At 41.4% G+C, this 20,978-nt stretch overlaps 2 protein-coding genes across 3 annotated transcripts in view; one reads left to right on the forward strand and one right to left on the reverse strand.

The window, feature by feature from the left end:
- TTC23L (tetratricopeptide repeat domain 23 like) overlaps positions 1–20,978 on the forward strand; it is a 58,415-nt gene that overhangs the window by 23,826 nt on the left and 13,611 nt on the right. Inside the window, exons 5-11 of one of the 2 annotated variants that reach the window (XM_062212476.1) lie at positions 650–806; positions 2,220–2,345; positions 5,682–5,859; positions 8,145–8,253; positions 13,603–13,730; positions 16,997–17,146; positions 18,819–18,901. In XM_062212476.1, coding sequence (XP_062068460.1) covers positions 650–806; positions 2,220–2,345; positions 5,682–5,859; positions 8,145–8,253; positions 13,603–13,730; positions 16,997–17,146; positions 18,819–18,901 — 931 coding nt within the window. Of the gene's footprint in view, positions 1–649; positions 807–2,219; positions 2,346–5,129; positions 5,860–8,144; positions 8,254–13,602; positions 13,731–16,996; positions 17,147–18,818; positions 18,902–20,978 lie in introns of those variants that run through there. The other variant, XM_062212475.1, reaches the window with a different exon arrangement.
- LOC133774459 (large ribosomal subunit protein eL39-like) lies at positions 8,976–9,289 on the reverse strand. Its single transcript, XM_062212171.1, has one exon. It carries the CDS (start codon positions 9,287–9,289, stop codon positions 9,134–9,136), a length of 156 nt encoding a protein of 51 aa, XP_062068155.1. The 3' UTR covers positions 8,976–9,133.

Below are 20,978 nucleotides of genomic sequence, written 5' to 3' on the forward strand. Positions count from 1 at the left end.
CTATTAGAAACTGGATTGCATGCACGTGTGTGCATGTGTGTGTGTGTCTCTGTGTGTGACCAGTTATCACCAGCTTCATCTTGGACTGAAAAAATAACCCCCAGATGGAAGTAATTGAATTCATAAACTCTTATATTTATAGAATTCCTTTTCCAGAAAGCTCAAGGCACAGCAGTCTAGCAGAGATTAGTTTGTTCCTGCAGGATCTCCATGTGTTTTGGTACAGGGCAGCTCCTATAATTATTGTTGTCATTTGATATCTGGAGAATGGAGAATCTTTGAAGGTTAAAAAGGTCACATGGCACTAGTGGCAGAATTGGGAGTTGGATGCTAAGTTTCCCCTCCTGTTTCTAGTAGTGATTTCAGAAGTGAAGTCCACAGATTAATGACAGGGGGGATGACAAGAACTACTTGTGCAATCAGTTAAAAGAAGAGATTTCTGGGCCCCATTTCTTTAGAAAGTCCAACTCAGTGTGTGGATAGAAAACTGTATTCTTTATAAGTATTCTACATAGTACTGATGCATGGTCAGATTTCAGAACCAATAGTATAGACCATATGATGACTACACTGCCCACTTTATGCCATCTTTGCCTGAAGTGTGCCTTTTTGATGTCTGTCTTCTTGCCTTCTATTCTCTGACTTTCAGGCCTCCCAGCTCAGGCCAAGAAACATGCGGAGTCTGCCAAGACCACACTGTTGACCTGGAAGGGAAACACGACCTCAGACAAGGAAAAAAAGGAAATCCTGGATGCCCTGGTCATGCTCTACTACACTGTGGGGGTGGCGTGGCTCCTCCAGAACCAATATCCTTATCTTCCCAGCTGGGTCTGGTGAGAGGCCACAGGCCACCCACGCCAGGTGGGTTCTTTCACCACAGAAAGGTGAGTAGTGCAAGCAAGGCATTGCAGCCCTCTTGTCTCCATCTGTAAAGGTATGAATTTTGGTCCTGCATTTGTTCGTGTAAGCTCTGAAGTGAGCCATGGGAAGGATCTCACGAGTGAAGCATCCTTCACCCAGTTGAAGGTTTTCTGAGTCTGTCTTCCTCTTTACTGAGCACCCAAGAAAATAAGAATATGTGTGCGGGGGTGGTGGTGGTGTAGAAATGGAGAGAATGGGTGGTAACTTATAGCCTGGCAAGCTGGACTGCGTATTGTAGTCCCCTGGGAAGTTGGAAGAATTAAATATCTGGGTCTCACCCCAGAAATTGTGTCTCAGTGAGTGTGGGGGTACATCTGTTAAAATGTTTAAAAGCCCCTCGGGTGGTTATAATGTATACCATAAACCACAGTGAATTCTCGATCATTTTCGTTTTTTGAAATACTGTTGAGAACACAGCCCATGATGACGGAGGCCAATTAAAATGGGCAAAAGGGGTAGTTCTCCGCATCCCCAGGGTGGACTGTTATAGGTGCCTCTCTTTAAAAAGCTGTGATTTTTGGCAGCCTTTTGATGTGGTCCCACCTTGAAAGGTGTGAAGGGCATTTCTTGTTCACAGATAATCATGAGCCCAGGTATCCCCCAGGCTCTCCTCTCTATGTACCCCCCCACACACACCAGGCTCTCCTCTCTATGCATCCTCCCCCAGGCTCTCCCCTCTATGCATCCCCCCCTCCCCCTGCTCTCCTCTTTATGCATCCCCCCATCTATATTTTTGGTCCTATTGTTCAACTTGGACAATCTGATTTGTGGCCTTCTTCTGTTATACCCTTAATGGGAAAATTAGTTAAAAATGTGGGAAATAAAAGAATATTTGGGAATTAAGGGGATTTTCTTTCTAGCTGTTTGCTACTAGCCAAAATATTGCTTTGCTTGGACTTCTTAAATGACACAGAAAGTCCCTTTCAGCATAATTAGTTCCTCTCTTTTACCATTCCAACGAACGAACTCTGGAAAAATGCGTAACTTGTCACACAGTAGATGCCTCTAAAGGAAGTCTAGTGTAATTTACAGTTTCCGTTCATTCCTGGAAACCCTCACCACCCCCTCCAGCCCAAACCTCAGGCAGCTGCCACAGAAAACCAAGGCCCTATTCCTTTTCTAAAGAAGTCTTCCCTCTTGACAACATACATATAGAGAGAACATAGAATATAGTTAAGTACCCATTTTTCAAATATTGCCTGGTTTTCCCAAGGGCCATTTTGTTTGCTTATCAACTCCTGCCCCTGCTCATTGGCAGTTGGCTTGTGTGTGTATTGCTGTTTTCTTGACTTTTTCACTGGCAGAGAGGCCTATTTCAACCTGCAGAAGGCAGAGAGAAACATGAAGGAGCTGAAAGAATTATGTAAGGGAAGTGTTTGTGGATTACAAGTCTCAGAGAAAGACCTAACAATTGCTTTGGGCAGGTAAGATCTGGACTTAGAGAGGCTTTTATGAATGAGGCCTGGAGATACATGATGTTGGTGCTGTATATAAAAGGAAAAAAAAAAAAATTCAGGGTCCAAAACCCAGAAACTCAAGTGTTAATAAAAGAGGCTCATATTTACCAAGTGTGTATGTTGTGTTCTCAACTTAGTGTGCATTTAATCCTCACAACCACCATAAAGATAATTGGCATGATTCTGAAGTCATTAGAGAAAGGACAAGGAGACTGAGGCTGAGGTTAAACAAATTTTCCAAGGTTACCTAGCTCACAAGCGTTAGAACCATGATCTGAACTCATGAACTCTTAGCTCTTCATCATCCTGCCTTTTCCACTTATTCTAGGATTAATTTTTTTCTGAATTCTCATTTATTTCTGTTGCTAAGTGTAACATCTTAACAAATGAGGAGGGAACATTTAATGAAGATCATTAATTAGAAGCCATGAAAATTATGTATAGCACATGCATTTTTAAGTAAATTCTGTTCCATATGGAAACAAAATTCATGGAATGTGTTCAAGCCAGCATAAGACTTAACTGTTTTGCAGTTGATTTAGGGATCCTCTGAGAATCAGAATATTTAGAAATGAGAGCGGGCCCATCAGATTACCAGAAAAAAAATAATAAAGAGTTTACTGTTCCCTAGATTTTTCAGATATCTTCACATCATTGAATGTAATCTGTTTCCAAAGCTGTAAGCACTTGGCACAATAGGGCAGATAACTGAACAGTAAATAAATGAAATACATGTAGCACGTCTGCCTCCTCTAAACAACCATGAATCTAGAAGTCAAATGGGAAATGGTGGGGAGATGTTGGAATGTCCAGAACTAAGTCAAACAATTGTTTCTCATCTATAGGGCCATAAATTAGTGTCTGCTGAATGCGTACTGCCGTCACAAAGGCAGTGGCTGAAGTTTTTCTGCCTTATGTGAAAGATGGTCTTGTTCATTTTTTATGCTATGTTCTGGTACTCATTTGGCTTATTCATTTCATGGTAATTATTGAGTATTTTGTGCATGAACTGTTTTAAGTGTTAGAATGCTTACTAACTATGCTAGACACTGTATGATGTGCTTTACATAATTTATTTCACTCAATTCTTAGAAAGTTCATGAGGATAGATCTTTTTATGACTTTCAGATTTTTAACTTTTGAGTTAACAGAAAGGTTAACTCAAATCTGATGGAAAAGCCAGGATTGTAACTGGGGCATCTGAAATCATTACTCACCCTCTGGACTACACTGAGTTGTGTTTACTATTGATCAGATATCTTGTAAGGGCAAATACCTGTTTCATTTTAAGGGTAGGGAAACTAAGGCAATATTGTTGAGGCCAGACAACTTGCTGGTATTGCCCTACAGGCTCTTGATTAGAGCCATTAGCATAACTTCTGCTCTTGTGGTCAAGAGCTCTTGTGGTGATCTGATAAAACAAAAAATTATTTTTATATTTAGTTCATATAGTACCTGGTAATTTAGATATACTTATTCATGCTTTATTCGGAAGAAACTATATGGATTTGATAAAACTAATAACTGTCAGAACCAGCTTTCAGCTACCTGTATTCTCACTGTAACTGCTGTTCCTGGAAAGATAAACCTAAGTGAGATGTTGTTTTATCATTTTAAAGAATTATATTCCCAGGGCCGGTGCCGTGGCTCACTTGGTTAATCCTCCGCCTGTGGCGCTGGCACCCCATATGGGCACCGGGTTCTAGTCCCAGTTGCTCCTCTTCCAGTCCAGCTCTCTGCTGTGGCCCAGGAGGGCAGTGGAGGATGGCCCAGGTGCTTGGGTCCCTGCACCCACATGGGAGACCAGGAGGAAGCGCCTGGCTCCTGGCTTCGGATTGGTGTAGTGCCGGCTGTAGTGGCCATTTGGGGGGTGAACCAACGGAAGGAAGGCCTTTCTCTCTTTCTCTCTCACTGTCTAACTCTATCTGTCAAATAAATAATAATAATAAAAGAATTATAGTCTCAATTTCATTGTGGGAAATCTGAAAAGAATGATGTGAAAAAGAGAATAAAAGTTAATTGTAGGCCAGCGCCGCGGCTCAATAGGTTAATCCTCTGCCGTGCGGCGCTGGCGGACCAGGTTCTAGTCCCGGTCAGGGCGCCGGATTCTGTCCCGGTTGCCCCTCTTCCAGGCCAGCTCTCTGCTGTGGCCCGGGAGTGCAGTGGAGGATGGCCCAAGTGCTTGGGCCCTGCACCCGCATGGGAGACCAGGAGAGGCACCTGGCTCCTGCCGGATCACCATGGTGCGCCAGCTGCAGCACACGGGCTGCGGCGGCCATTGGAGGATGAACCAATGGCAAAAGGAAGACCTTTCTCTCTGTCTCTCTCTCTCACTGTCCACTCTGCCTGTCAAAAAAAAAAAAAAAAAAAAGTAAGAAATAAAATTAAATAAATAAATAAAAAGTTAATTGTAATACCACCTCCCAAACATAACTGCTATGAACATTTTGGAGATACGTGTATATAAGAGTACTTAAAAAGTTCATGGAAAATGGAATAAAAGATAAATTTATTTTGATACAAAATATTTTGAAATTGTATAGACAAGGAAGTCTTCAAAAATTGATGGAAATGTATATTATGAAATATTATTGCATTTCAACTTTTTGCACCAAAATAAACTTATCTTTTAACTTGATTTGTCCATAAACTTTTTGAAGTACCCATATGTGTGTGTCATATATGCTCATATACGTATAGATGGATCACATTTTATGAGTATAATTTTATATCTTGCTTTTTTAACTGAACATATTTTCAACATCTCCCTAAATTGTTAACCTAACAGGAAAACATGATTATGTGAAGAATTTATTGTATGATGTGCATAGTTTATTTAACCACTCCTTTGGGAGTTATTTACATTGTTTTCTCTGTCCTCTCTCATTTTTAACTGAGGAGGAATAAACCAAACTAAACAAAACCAAACAAAGCAAAAACTTTATTTGGCCTGAAAGAGCTGGAACCAGAGGTAATAAACTTTTATTTTATTTTAGGAAGTCTGTGTTTATTGGTAAATTATCTCATTTTGTGAATTGCTAGAAGTCATTTTTTCCATTTGCTTTTCTGGAAAATTAGAAGACAGCATGGCATATTAATGGGTTTAATGAATGGTAGTCAGTTGAATCTGCTGGGCAAGATGCAAAATAAGAGTTTTTTTACAGCAAGGCTGAATTTTGAGCCAACCACACAAATGATTTGCCTAGGAGGGTCAAATTCTTTAGTTCTTGGAATCAATTCCATATGTGTCTGCAAAGTTAGTGACCTCTCTCTGACTTTTCACCTTCATTTGTTTTTCTGTAGAGCCTCCTTGGCCATCCACAGGTTGAACCTAGCTTTGGCATACTTTGAGAAAGCAGTTGGCAACGTGATTGCTGCCAAGGGTGATGGCACACCAGACCTGATCAGCCTGTATGAGGAAGTAGCTCAGATTGAACAGCTGAGGAGGAACCATGACAAGGCCATCCAGTACCTGAAGCAGGTTGGTGGGTGGGCCAGAGTCCAGGTTGGGTGGCCTTGTTTCCCTCTAGGGTCAAGGAAGCTTGGGCCTCTCAAAGAACACAGGGGGCGATGGATTCCATTTTAACCTTGACTTCCCTCCAGATTCAGACAAGAGCCTTTCATGAACCAGCAGTGACCTAGGCAGAGCAAATGACTCAGGTGGGCAGGTGTAGTTGCTGTGTGACCTGACCTACAGATGGTGCTTCCTCTTCCAGGCTGCTCTCTCATCTATAGGTGCTGGGAAGAGGAAGTTGGGGATGAGTCTGCTCCAAGACAAAAAGCAACTGAAGTCTTCAGCAAACACAAAGGATCTTTTAAATGAAAGATCATGGTGTTTTGGTATAATGCTGTCATTTATCCATTAAGCTCATCTAGCTGGTTGTATTTCCAAGGTTAAGGTTAAACTAATACAATGATGTTTCACTTGGAGGTAACTAACTTAACAAATGCCCAAGGGAAACTGAACCAAAACACAGAAAGAATGTTGAGTCTATCATATGAGAACAGTTTAGGGCACTTTCTCATGTACTTGAAACTGCTAGTTAAATTCACCATTTTTGTCTTCCAAATGAGAATGCTGCTGTGCCTAACCTCCAGGATACACAGAGAAAAATGCTGGATTTTCTGTACCATAGAAAAGGTGCAATACATAAAGCAGTCAGATGCTGAAGAAAAGGCACTGCAATCAAGTGGACAGTCCAGGGTTGTGAACATCATGCAACTGGGAAGCATTTGGGAATGTGGCCCTGAAGTCAGGGAGCCCACTGCTTACAGTGAGAGCCAGTGCAGTTTTTGTGTTCAAGACTTTCTTAGGGCAGTGGTCAGATCAGAATGGATAAAAGAGTAAATGTCAGTGATTCTCACCACTGTGAGAAGTGAGAGTTCATTTTTTTAAAGATTTTATTTATTTATTTGAGAGGTAGAGTTACAGACGGAGAGAAGGAGAAACAGAGAGAAAGGTCTTCCATCTGCTGGTTCACTCCCAAAATGACCACAACAGCTGGGCAGATCCAAAGCCAGGAGCCAGGAGCTTCTTCCAGGTCTCCCATGTGGATGCAGGGGCCCAAGCACTTGGGCCATCTTCTACTGCTTTTCTAGGCTATAGCAGAGAGCTGGATCAGAAGAAGAGCAGCCGGGACTTGAAGCAGTGTCCATATGGGATGCTGGCACTGCAGGTGGAGGTGTAGCCTACAGTGCGGGCCATGAGAGTTCATATTTAAAGAATGTGTTTAATACATGTACTTGAGCATATTATTACTTCATTTATCCATATAATAGTCTTATGACGTAGGCACCATTATTTTATTTCATTTTAAGGATGATAAAAGTGAAACACAAAGAATGGTAGCTAATTCAGTTGAAGTTGTGTAGCTATCAAGTGTTAAAGGAGGAATTTGAACTCTGAAAATTTGACCAGAGAGCCTATACTCATAAGGACTCTGCCTGATGTGTAAGCTCCAAGTCCAGTGATCCCTTTACTTTATTAAAAAGGTTCACAGCATCTGGCCAATGACATATTAGCACAGGTGGTAGTTTCCTTCTTGGTGGATGTATATACTAGATTTTTCCTTCTTTCTCTTTCCTGAATGTTATTCCTTCCATTTTAGCACAAATAGTCATAATAATAACAACAACAATAATAAAAATGATACTTCTTTTCTGCTTATTATATGCCAGATGGTGTTATAAGCACTTTACATATAGTAATTCATTTACTACTTACAACAACTGTTTATGAAAAATACTATGTTTGCCATCCTTGTTTTACATTTGAGGAGGGCAGGTGATCTGAATTACATCACAGTAAGTGGCTGGCTGGGCTGGGAACTCACAGGGTGACTCTAGATCCATGCTTTATTAGACTGCCTTTGATACTTTCATGTAATTTTATTTTTGCTGTGAAAACTTATATAACAATTTATTTTATTTATTAAATACATTATTTTAGCTAACATTTACTGACAACTTCGCATGTGATGGGTACTGTGCTTAGTGGGTTGCAAACATCATCTCATTTAATTTTACCAAACCCTAGTCGTTGGAAAGCACATAGTCCTTTAATGCATGAAGATGAAATTCCTTGTTCAAGACTCATAGCAGGAAGTGCAAGAGTTGGGACTCCAACTCATCTCTCCTCTAACTCCACGACTGGCTATCTATTGGCTTTGTATCAACCAGAAATTCTAGGAGAACTTCTAGAAAATTTGCAGTCATTTGGGTACTTAGTTCTGGGTACTTAGTTTGCCATGATTTTCTGTCTTCCAGGCCCATTCTATCTGTGTTTCTTCGTTCACTGAAGTCAGCCCCCAGACTGCAGAGGCCAGCGCTTTACTAGCCAGAGCTTATGCCATGTCCGGAGAGCCCCAGCACAAGGGTAAGTAGAAGAGGCAGCCATGTAGTCATCATCATTGCCTGACCACGTGTGGGAAGCGTATTAGCAAATGATCTTTCTACAGTAAGGTTAGAATTGGCTACTTGTGTCTGTGATGCCAAGATCAGGCTGGTCATGATTTCATACAGAATCAATTACACATGAATTTAGATCACGTCATATCCACTTCCCCAGTTAGTTGGATCATCAAACCTATAAAATCATTTGATTTCCATTTCCTTTATTCCCTTGATAAGGAGAAGAAATTATATACACTATGAATGTGACCTATGAAGTATTGGTAAGTGTGAGGAAATCCAATTATAAAAGAGAACAACATTGGCTCCTCCTGTACTCCTCCTCCATTCTCAATCTTCTTGACCCTTTTTCTCTGGCTTTTAGTAGAGAATGTTTGAGGCATTTGGAATTTTTTTGACCTAGATTCAAAAGTGAGGTACCGGGGGTTCAAGAGGAAAACCGGGTGATTAATCCGTCAATGATGGCTCTTTGTCTGTCAAGGTCATCTGTTTGAAAGTGGGCAGCTTTTAGGGAGACACAAACAACCAAAGAGGGAAGACAGAGTGTCATTCTCCACTGGCTTGATCAGATTAATTGACACATGGAATCAGAGGCCTGTTAAGGGATTTGTAAAGAATGTAATTTGAACATTTAAAAAATGTTTATTTTCTCTGCTTATAAAAGTAATCCATTTTGGTGCTTTTTTTTTTTTCCAAAAGGTCTCACATACTTATTACTGAACCAGCCCACTGGTCACAGCCCTAATCAAACATGTCCAGCTGTCCAGATGGTGACATCTTCAGCTTGATGTGGTAATAGTGACATTGAGACAGAAGAAATGTGCACGCCATTCAAGTGCAATTCCTTATAGACCCAGCTTGGTTCTTCTCCAATGTCTCCTCTTGGAGTTATACCTGATTTTATTACCAGTTTTCATCCAAATCCGTTGTGGAATGGGGCGGTTTTGTTTTTGTTTTTTGGCCAGGAACCTCTTGATTCTGAAGGTCTTGTGAGAAGACATGGCGAGGGAGAGTCAGGGACACCCACCACGATGGCGGAGGAAAGGAGAAAGTTTTTTTTTTTTTTTTTTTTTTTTTTGACAGGCAGAGAGGACAGTGAGAGAGAGAGAGACAGAGAGAAAGGTCTTCCTTTTTACCATTGGTTCACCCTCCAATGGCTGCTGCAGCCGGCGCATCGTGTTGATCCAAAGGCAGGAACCAGGTGCTTCTCCTGGTCTCCCATGCGGGTGCAGGGCCCAAGGACTTGGGCCATCCTCCACTGCACTCCCTGGCCACAGCAGAGAGCTGGCCTGGAAGAGGGGCAACCGGGATAGAATCTGGCGCCCCGACCGGGACTAGAACCCGGTGTGCCGGTGCCGCAAGGCGGAGGATTAACATGTTAAGCCACGGCGCCGGCCCCATTTTGGTATATTATTTTCCAATTTGGGAGGTAGGAGTATAGAGAAAATCTTGCATCTTATTTATTCTACTCTTGCATTCCCATGTCATTAAATAAATATTTGAAGTTTTAATATTTTAAGTATTGGTTTATGATGCATAAAGGTGAATTGAAGACTTCTTGACTTTGTGTTTATTAGCAAATTTTCTTCTCTTAAAATTTTCTCTTGTGGGCTACATGCATTTGGCAAAGAGGCTTAGGTGTCTGTTTGGGACATGTGAATTCCATGTTGGAGTGCCTGGTTTAAGTCTATTCTGCTTCCGGTCCAACTTCCTGCTGATGTGCACCCTAGAGGAAGCAGGTGATGGCTCAGGTATTTGGCCACTCATATGGGAGATCCAGATTGAGTTCCTGGTTTCTAGCTTTTGCTTGACCCAGCTCTGGCTACTGTAAACATTTGAGGAGTGGACCAGTAGATGGAAATCTCGCCCTGTTTCTCTGCCTTTCAAATAAAATAAAGATAAATAAGCAAACAAAGAAAATTTCCTTGTGCATACTCAAAGTATAGATACTATACCTAGAGTGGACACAAGAAATTTAATGTTTGTAAATATGTACAATGTTTATCTTGAGAATTTTTAAAAATTTATTCTATTTATTTGAAAGGTAGAGAGGCAGAGAGAGGAGCAGACAGAGACCTCCCATCTGTTGATTCACTTCCGAAATGCCCACAATAACCAGGGCTGGGCCAAACCAAACTGAAGCCGGGAATCAGGAACTTAACCCAGGTCTCTGATTTGTGTGGCAGGATTTCCACTCGTTGAGCCATTATTGCTGACTTTCAGGAAGCGCATTAGAAGGAAGATGGAATTAGGAGCTTAGCCAGGACTCAAAACCACAACTCTTATATAGGATGTGGGTAACTTGTGCAATGTCTTAACTGCTGTGCCAAACACCTGCCCCTAACTTTTTTTAATTTATGAAAATTAGCCAGAGCTGGGAGAATCTAAAGCACTTAAGTTTTTCTAGCACTATTTCTTCCGGGTCTCCCACGTGGATGCAGGGGCCCAAGGACTTGGGCCATCTTCTACTGCTTTCCCAGGCAATAGCAGAGAGCTGGATTGGAAGTGGAGCAGCTGGGACTTGAACTGGCACCCATATGGGATGCTGGTGTTGAAGGCTGGGGCTTTAACCTGCTGTGCCACAGCGCCAGCACCTTATACTGATTTTTAAAGAAAATATAGATCTTAAAATCATATCATTCATTAAATTAAAGATGGATTAACATATTATATATTAAAACTTAAAATATAAGGTAACCAGATGAAAATACAGTTCTGGAATAAAAAGTACTGAAGTTAGGGGCTGGCTCTGTGGCTCACTTGGCTAATCCTCCGCCTGCGGCACGGCATCCCATATGGGCGCCGAGTTCTAGTCCCGGCTGCCCCTCTTCCAATCCAGCTCTCTGCTGTGGCCCAGGAATGCAGTGGAGGATGACCCAAGTGCTTGGGCCCTGCACCCACATGGGAGACCAGGAGGAAGCACCTGGCTCCTGGCTTTGGATCAGCGCAGCGCCGGCCATGGTGGCCATTTGGGGGGTTAACCAACGGAAGGAAGACCTTTCTCTCTGTCTCTCTCACTGTCTATAACTCTACCTGTCAAATAAATTTTAAAAAAAGTACTGAAGTTAAAAAATAGAGAAAACAAGAATTTCTAAACACACATAAAGATATAACATGAAAGAGGTTCACAGCATTAATTACATAATGATCTAAAACTGAGTCACAAAGACAAAATTAAAAAACAAGTAACTCAACCAGAATGAGTGAATAATCTGAAGAGAGCCTTAACTATTCTTTAAAAGATGAATTTGTAGTTTTATTTCCAGGTCCAGATAGTTTCATCATGGAATCCCACCTAACATTTAAAGATGGAATAACACCAATTCTACATAATCTCTTCCAGAAAATAAAACAAAAAATAAAAATAGCTACAGATAAATACCTTTCATGTACATAGACAAAAAAAGATCCTTGACAAAATATGTGGGAATATATAAAAATAATATTACACTACGAACAAATGAGGTTTTTTTCCCCTGAGAATAGCACTCTGGTTAAATAGTCAAATTTGGATCCTTGTACTTTAACATATTAATAGTCTAAGGATGAAAAGCACAAGATCTTGTCAACTGGTGTAGATAAAGCATTTGACAAAATCCAACATGCACTCATGATTGAACTTTCTCAATATGATTTTTAAAAAGGGGGTTAAGGGGCATGTACAAAAACGCTATAGCTGGGGCCGGTGCTGTGGCGCAGCAGGTTAAAGCTGTGGCCTGCAGTACTGGCATCCCATATGGCCACTGGTTCGAGACCCAGCTGCTCCACTTCTGATCCAGCTCTCTGCTATGGCCTGGGAAAGCAGTAGAAGATGGCCCAAGTGCTTGGGCCCCTGCACCCACGTGGGAGACCCGGAAAAAGCTCCTGGCTCTTGGCTTCAGATTGACTCAGCTCCAGCCATTACGGCCAGTTGGGGAGTGAACTAGTGGCTGGAAGACCTCTCTCTCTTTCTCTCTCTCTCTGCCTCTCCTCTCATTGTGTAACTCTGACTTTCAAATGAATAAATAAATCTTAAAAAAAAGAAATTGAATAGATTTATCTCTATTAAATAAGTTGAAATAATAATTAATAAATATATCAAATGGAAAGCATCAGACCCAGATGGGCTTACTGCTGAATTCTGCCTAGTATTTAAGGAGCAAAATAGGCCAAATTTTCTATAATCTCTTTCAGAAGATAGAAGTTGAGAGAACACTTCCTAACTCATTCTGAGTCCAGCATTATCCTAAAACCAAAATCAGACAGATAGTGCCTGTTATGGCTACAGTAGGATTTCTCTACCCAAAGCACATGCAGATGTTTACACTCCGGTGTCTGGTTGGTGGACTTGGTTTAGAGATTTTGATCTAATTGTGGTGGCTAGGCCTTGGGGCTGGTGGAGTTCTTAGTGGTCATTGGAGGTATGCCCTTTGAAGGTGGTTTTGGCGAGAGGGTCTTCTCAGCCTGGCTCTCCCTCTGTCTGCTTTCCTGGCTCACCATGTGATTGTGTCTCTGCACCTGCCATGAGCAGCCTCCACAGACACTGGAATGTGGGGCCAACTGATCCTGAACTATAATCTCCAAAATGTAAGCTAAAATGAATCTTTTCTTTCTCAAAGAAGCTCTTCTTGGGTATTTTAGTTGAGGTAGTGAAAAACAATATCTCCTACATGCAGAAATTCTCAACAAAACATTAGCAAGTTGAATCCATCATGTATAAAGGAAGTTATATACCACAACCAAGTATAATTTATCTCAGATATTCAAGGCTACTTCAACATTTGAAAATCAATTAATGCACCACACTAACAGGCTAAAGAAAAAGGATCATATATGAATCACATGAATCAGTGCATGTCTCCCTTTCCCTGTCTTTCCCCCACCCTCTATATACCACACATGCACAGACACATGTACCATATAGGAACTGCAGTAAATAGTATTCTTAATCAGAAATATAAAAATAATATAATCTAAAAATATAATCTTAACAGTTCAATAGGAGTTTAATATATTTATTTGTGGTCCTAGCATAATAAAGTTATTCTGACAGAATTTTTTTCTATGCATTTCATCAGGAGAATAAAAACCAGAATATCATCTAATCCGATCGAATTACTTCATGGACTTTTAAGGTGTTCTTATGAGATTGGGATGAGACTAGGCATGGACTTTAAATATGAAAATGTCCATTGAGCCATAGCTGATGTAGCACTGAGATTGGGATGAGACTAGGCATGGACTTTAAATATAAAATGTCCATTGAGCCATAGCTGATGTAGCACATTTGTGAAGGCTGGCAGCTTGCCGTAAATTGTTGTTTGTGTTGTTCCAGATGCTATTGAGACATATTATATAAAAAGTATTAGTGCATATCAAGTAACACTGGGCTCAGAGGATTCTGAAACACTGGCCACCATTGAAGAATTTTGCAAATGGCTTGTCCAGAATGGGGAAAAACAGGTAAATATTAACAACATAATTTCTGGTTTGTTTATTAGATCAGAACAGCCTTTTCATCTCACACCTCAGAAACAAACTTCTAGAAAATACTAGAAGTAACACACAAGACTGGTTCTACTTGAAATATTGTAGAAACATTTATCTTGTATATGGATGTGTGAAATACTTTAATGCTGGACATTTACAAGCTCTGGCTTTGTGAATTTAATATTTTAAGTCAAAATTGGCTTCTACCTTTGCATCTAGCTATCAGGTTTTTTTTTTCTCATGGTGGTATTTCCCTCTTATTCGGATTGTTGGTCCTTTATTAACCTCAAGTTTGTTTTCACATTAAAAATTACAGAAAATTCTATTGATTGCTGATTGTTTCTAGGAATAAAGCTTTTATACCATATTTGAACACTTTTATAACTGAAATTTTCTTTATTTACATTTTAACTGCCGCTTGTAAAAGTAAAAGCTGATAGGTTTGCAAAATTTTTTCTCTGGCTGTGATATTTTTGTTGGCTCAGAAAATTAACATTAGACCCCAATGCCATAAAATGGCTGATCTAATGTTTAATTTTTATTCTCAGAGATGTAAAAACATTTGGCCAAAATTTTATTGGTTATCTTGGTTATGCTATAGTGCAATGAACGGCTAAAGACTTTTTTGTGATAAAACACCTACACCAGTACTTGATGGTCTCCTGCTTCTAACCAAGTGCTTCTAGAATACCAAGCTCCTGGTTAAAGATGAGGATGGATCTGAGAACGGATCTGTGCAGGGCTCTGGACAGGTCACCTTTACCATTAGAGAGCATGATCCATGAGGGCAGGAATTTTTGTCTGTTTTACTGTAGCATCCTTGGTGACTGAAATAACAGGCACTCAATAATTCAGTTAAGAATTGGTGCTCAATAATTGTTGAATGAAATTGAATTTTATAACAATTTCCCAATTTTTAAAGAGTTCTCTCTACTACCTCCAGCCTGATGTATGGCTGTAGGCCTGCTCTGGGGGACCATAATGGAAACTTAGAATTCTGACTTGAGAATTGTGTTTCCATAAAATATAATTTTGTGTGTGTATGTGATTAGAGATGTACTCTTCTACAAGCAGGAAAAATAAACAGGATCTTTTTGCCTGGAATTTTCACTTTCCAGTAGTTCATTGAAATGACTAATGCAAAGGGAAAAGAGACACCTGATATATATTTCCTAAGGCTTTTAGAAAACATTGAATTGAAGAGAGGGAGGAGGAAGAGGGGTAGGAGTATGGGTGGGAGTATGGGTAGGGCATGGTGGGAAGAATCACCATGTTCCTAAAGTTGTAATTATGAAGTGTATGAAATTTGTAACTGCAAAGCTGCATACATTCCTATGGATTTACTACTAAGGGTACAGTTTAAAAACTTGCCATGGGATCCCAAATCCCCTTAAGTTGGGTGCTAAAAATACTATTGTTAAGTGTTAAAGTGATAATATAGATAGGATTAAGTGTTAAATTGGTCATATAAATAGGATTAAATGTTTGGTAGTAATAATAGATAGAATTAAAAAGGAATGAATGCTCCAACATTCACATTCAACATGGGAAGCAGTCCACACAGCAGACTCATAGAATGACAATTGCTTTAAGTAGCACTCTGACCTCAGAATCAGCCCTTAAGGCATTCTGGTCTGGCCAAAAAGCCCACGAGAGCATTTCAGACATGGAAAGTCAAGACACTATGGCAAAAAAATTGTCCTACATGAAGCACCTCAGTGGGTGAGACCCCAGTGGAAAGAAGTGGTCATCAAAGAAGGAGGTACTTTTCTCTGAAGGGAGGAGAAAACTTCCACTCTGCTTATGGCCTTGTCTAAATACTGACAGAGTTTGTGGATTAAAAAGGCTTCTATAGCCTAAGCAGCTCATGTAAAGAGCCTTGGGTGATCATTGATATCATACATAAGAGTGGTAATTGTTAAATTAACAATAAGAAGGGCTGGCACTGCGGCTCACTTGGTTAATCCTCCACCTGCGGTGCCAGCATCCCATATGGATGCTGGGTTCTAGTCCTGGTTGCTCCTCTTCCAGTCCAGCTCTCTGCTGCGGCCCAGGAGTGCAGTGGAGGATAGCCCACGTGCTTGGGCCCCTGCACCCACATGGAAGACCAGGAAGAAGCACCTGGCTCCTGGCTTTGGATCGGCACAGTGCCGGCCACAGCGGCCATTTGGGGAGTGAACCAATGGGAGGAAGACCTTTCTCTCTGTCTCTCTCTCTCACTGTCTATAACTCTATCTGTCAAAACAAAACAGAACAAAATGAACAACAGGAGTCACTGTTCACTCCCATGCAGGACCTCTGTCCTCAAAGAGTCGTATTATGAGAGTTAACAGTAAAACTTTTTCTCAAAGATTTATTTCATTTTAGTGTATTAAGTGGAGGATATTCTTATGTCTCATAAGTTATAGTTATATCTAAGTGCATGCAAAAGATATATTTTTCTTGGGTGCTCCTTCAAAGTTAAGTTTCTAAAAAAAAAAGTGAAATTAACTTCAAGATGCAATGACTTTGAAAAGCCCTTGTCTTGACTGTTGAGGAACATTTTTTTTTTTCAGTGCAAATTGTTGAGCTCTTAGTATGGAGTTGGTCTTCTGTGTATAAAGTCTTTTTAAAAGCTTTGTTTATTTATTTGAAAGTCTGAGTCACACAGGGAGAGAAAAAGAGGCAGAGAGAGAGAGAGAGAGAGGTCTTCCATCCACTGGCTCACTTCCCAAATGGCTGCAACGGCCCTGGGTATAAAGTTAATTGACAATGGATTTTAGTGGAGAATGAGACTGGGAGTGGGAGAGAGGGGGAGGAGGAGGGGTGGAAGTGTGGTGGGAGTGTGAGTATGGTGAGAAGAATCACTATATTCCTAAAGTTGTACTTATGAAATGAATGAAGTTTGTATTCCTTAAATGAAAGATTTCTTTAGGGGGAAAAAAGAAAACATGGAAGTGACTGAAGAAGTAGAATTGGCTACATACATGCAAATCTATAAGAAAGGTGGTATTGTAGACATACATATAAGAATTTATCTCTTACAGGGTAGCCAGTAAAGTTAAATATTATACATTTAAATTAACTATTGTTAATTATAAGCTTGGAACTTTAACTCAACAGAAGCAAATTGTGTAGGCCCTATATCACGACTGACTGATCCTGGAGGCTCCTGCCATTGTGGGCAGAGTGCCTTCTCCACAGAGTGTGCACTTCATGATGACTGGCTTGAGTACAACAATTTGTTTTCGATTCCTCAGGAAGCTTACAGACTGCTGAAGTCGTTACTGAAGTCCCAGGTTATCAGCTATGGTGACTGCAGTGAAAAAGTGGCTGAGACTTTTTATAACATGGCCAGGATCTGCTTTGCCGAAGGGGAGCTGGGAAAGGCAATTCAGCTGCTTAGGAAGGTGAATACTGGCTGGTTTGCAGCATTTCCTCCTGGGCTCGTAAGCAGAATGTGAGACGTGATGTGTGGGTGTTCACTCCCTTCCCTGCCCTCCTTCTCTCTTATCACTCTGCTTTTAAGTCATGTGTTGTCTTTGGAAATTTCTCTGCTTTCTTAGATATGCTGAGAAAGAATGTGATACAAAAGCTGTGGTGTGCATACCTAGGCTCGAGTCTTAAGAGAGTAACGCCTTAATCTTAGAATCTAGGGGTGGCAGTAGCTTTTAAGAGTTGTTAGATGGAGCTGGAACATTTAGTTAAGGACTAATCACCCTCCATTACCGAGGCAGGAGCCTTCTGGGTTTCCCACTCAATGATCCATGAACAATGAGGCTTTCCAGTTTGGCTAGTGGGACCAGGTGCTACACCTGGCCCTGTATATGCACCAGGAAGTGTTTTCTGTAGTCCCTTCAGATGGCTCAGCATTGGACGATTTCCTCAAGTGCACGCACAAATCAGTACTCTGCGGAATACTTGAGGGCACCCACTGAAGATAGCTGTGGTTCTTTTCTATGGAAGTATCTCTCTGTTGCCCTGCTCTGAGAATCTCCTGGGACTCTCAGCTCTATCAGGGAGTTGGGTGAGCCCCATCGGTTCCCCTTCCCTGTGCCACAACCTAGACACTCTCAAATCAGTAATCTGGGGCAACCGTGCTATCTCAGGTTTCTCTCTCAGGGATCACAAACTGTCACATGATGGTGTGTCTTGAAAGTTGTTCATGTATTTTGTCGTTTCACGCGTTTCTTTGTTGGGCTGTTTCAGGTGGAGGGTAAATTTGGTGCCCTTTATTCCATATTGGAGGCCGGTGCCACAGCTCAATAGGCTAATCCTCCACCTGCGGTGCCAGCACACCGGGTTCTTGTCCCAGTTGGGGCACCAGATTCTGTCCTGGTTGCTCCTCTTCCAGTCCAGCTCTCTGCTGTGGCCCGGGAGTGCAGTGGAGTATGGCCCAGTCCTTGGGCCCTGCATCCGCATGGGAGACCAGGAAAAGCACCTGCTCCTGGCTTTGGATCAGCACGGTGTGCCAGCCGCAGCGCGCCGGCCGCAGTGGCCATTGGAGGGTGAACCAACGGTAAAGGAAGACTTTTCTCTCTGCCTCTCTCTCTCACTGTCCACTCTGCCTGTCCAAAAAAAAAAAAAATAAATAAAAAATAAAAATTCCATATTGGTTGGAAACAAAGATCAGCAATAAAACTTAAAATGGAAAACTGAGTAAGAGTAAAGTGTTATAACATGAGAACACAGTGCAACTTTGGGACACCTACACAGATTCCATTTGTATCTGTTTGGTTACAGTTGTTTGAAAAATACTGATGGAAGCGGCCACTGCAGCTGTGTTTTGAGTAAGGATGCTGTCAGTCTTTAGCCCTGACACTATGATTACCACAGGCCCATATGGCAGTGCCAGGTGTGGTAAACCAGAGTGCACACACAGCATGAGGGATGCAGAGGTAACTAAAGAGCCTCTGATGCAGACCCTTCCTCCTCCTAGGCAGGGAACCAATGCAGTGTGGTATTGGCACCCACAGTGTAAACTTGTGACATCCCAATTTACTGATTCTCTTCTGATTTTGGCTTACAATTAAGCTGTTGGTTATATGATTCTCTTTAACCTAATTTCCACCTTACCTACAGTGTCTGATGATTCAAATCTTTGTGTATGGAAGTGAACACAGTAAAAGCAGAGAGACAAAAAGCCTCCTTACCCTATTACAAAGGTGAGTTCTGGCCTTGGCCATCAACCATATCATCAATGTGGATCTATGCATAAAATGGCCTTTCCCTGGTTTAACAAAGTAGGGGTGATTCACCTCTGTCATTCTTACTAGTGAGGCAAAAACCTTTCTATTCTATGGATTTGGATAAATCCTATCTGGGGGTAACTTGTTGATTTCTTGTCATCTGTACAACCCAGTATTATTATGAGTATGCTGCAGTAATACATGATATTTATAATATTTTAATGCTGATATGTATCCAAATCATGCAAGACAAGATGTCAATAAATATATGTGATAATATGATATGGATTTATACAAAGTAAACAGGTACATTAAAATTATTTTTCTTGCAGAATATACAAAATCCTAATCCCTAAATAGAAGGCAAGCTTTTGGCCTATAGTAGTATGCAGATTCAGTAATGAAAGAGCCTCTTTTGATTCCTTTTTGCAGTGTTTAGAGATTAAGGCAAAGAAAGTTTTATACAGATTTGCTTCATACTTTGTCCTTGGCATACCATTGATGTTTCTTCATCTCAGAATGATACTGACCTTGAACTGTTCTATTCTAAGAAAAAAATTATAATTTATTGAGTGTATTCTAAATCCCCAAAATTGAGCTAGATCCTATTCATAAAGTATTTCTTTTAATCCTCACAAGCGTCCAATATGATATTCATTCAACAGAGGGGAGCTCTCATTCGACAGAGGGGAGCCTGATAGATAAAGGAATTTACCTAAATTCACTCACTCCTGGGGGTTTGGATGCAAGTAAAACTGTCTCTAAAAGGCATGTGTGTTTCCCTAGAAACCCTCTATAAAAGAGGGGTCTTGGGGCTGGCGCCGTGCCTCACTTGGTTAATCCTCTGCCTGCAGTGCCGGCATCCCATGTAGGTGCCAGGTTCTAGTCCCAGTTGCTCCTCTTCCATTCCAGCTCTCTGCTGTGGCCTGGGAAGGCAGTGGAGGATGGCCCAAGTGCTTGGGCCCCTGCACTCCCATGGGAGACCAGGAGGAAGCACCTGGCTCCTGGCTTCAGATTGGCGTTGTGCTGGCCGTAGCAGCCATTTTAGGGGTTAACCAATGGGAGGAAGACCTTTGTCTCTGTCTCTCTCACTGTCTAGCTATATCTGTCAAAAAAAAAAAGGGGGGGGGGTGTATCATTACTGGATGAGAGTTAGACCCTGACTGCATTCACCAGAGGTGACTCCCAACCATTCAGTCGCCTTCTGACCAGGCTAGACGTTGGGGAGAAGATGAGCATGTAGAACGCATTCAGCCCATCCTCTCTACACCCACCCCAGTGAGAGCCATACCTAAGGTAGGCCCTGTCGTATCCAAGGAGGAGGTTCTCCAGCCTCTCAGTGATACAAGGTTAGTGTATAGAGGATCAGCAACAGGGGAGCTTTTTTCCCTGCCTGCCAGAGCATATAAAATTCTATTTTCTATTTATTTACTTATTTGAAAGTCAGAGTTACACAGAGAGAGAAGGAGAGGCAGAGAGAGAGAGAGAGAGAGAGAGAGAGTGAGTCTTACATCTTCTGGTTCACTACCCAATTGGCCGCAACGGCCGGAGCTGAGCCGTTCTGGAGCAAGGAGACAGGAGCTTCCTCCGGGTCTTTCCAAACAGATGCAGGGGCCCAAGGACTTGAGCCATCTTCTACTGCTTTCCCAGGCCATAGCAGAGAGCTGAATTGAAAGTGGAGCAGCTGGGACTTGAACTGGCACCCATATGGGATGCTGGCACTGCAGGCAGCAGCTTTACCCACTATGCCACAGTGCCAGCCTCAAAAAATATGTTTTCTTAATCAATAACTGCAAAGCTATGAATCTATAATGTATGACTCCTTTTATTTCTCTGGCACTGTATTGTAAAATTACATTAGCAATTTCTGATCCATCAGCCATACTGTTAGGTAGGTATTTTTTTTTTTTATCTCCTTGGTTAGGTTGGCATTTTTTTTTTTTTATCTCCGTGGTTCAGATGTTGAAACAAGCTTTTAAACTGTAGGTATCTTGTTCAAAATCACCCAGCTGGTAAATGTAAAATTTGGAGCCAAGTAGATCTGATTGCAAAA

The sequence above is a fragment of the Lepus europaeus genome, chromosome 15 (genome assembly GCF_033115175.1).
Source record: "Lepus europaeus isolate LE1 chromosome 15, mLepTim1.pri, whole genome shotgun sequence".
NCBI lineage: Eukaryota > Metazoa > Chordata > Mammalia > Lagomorpha > Leporidae > Lepus > Lepus europaeus.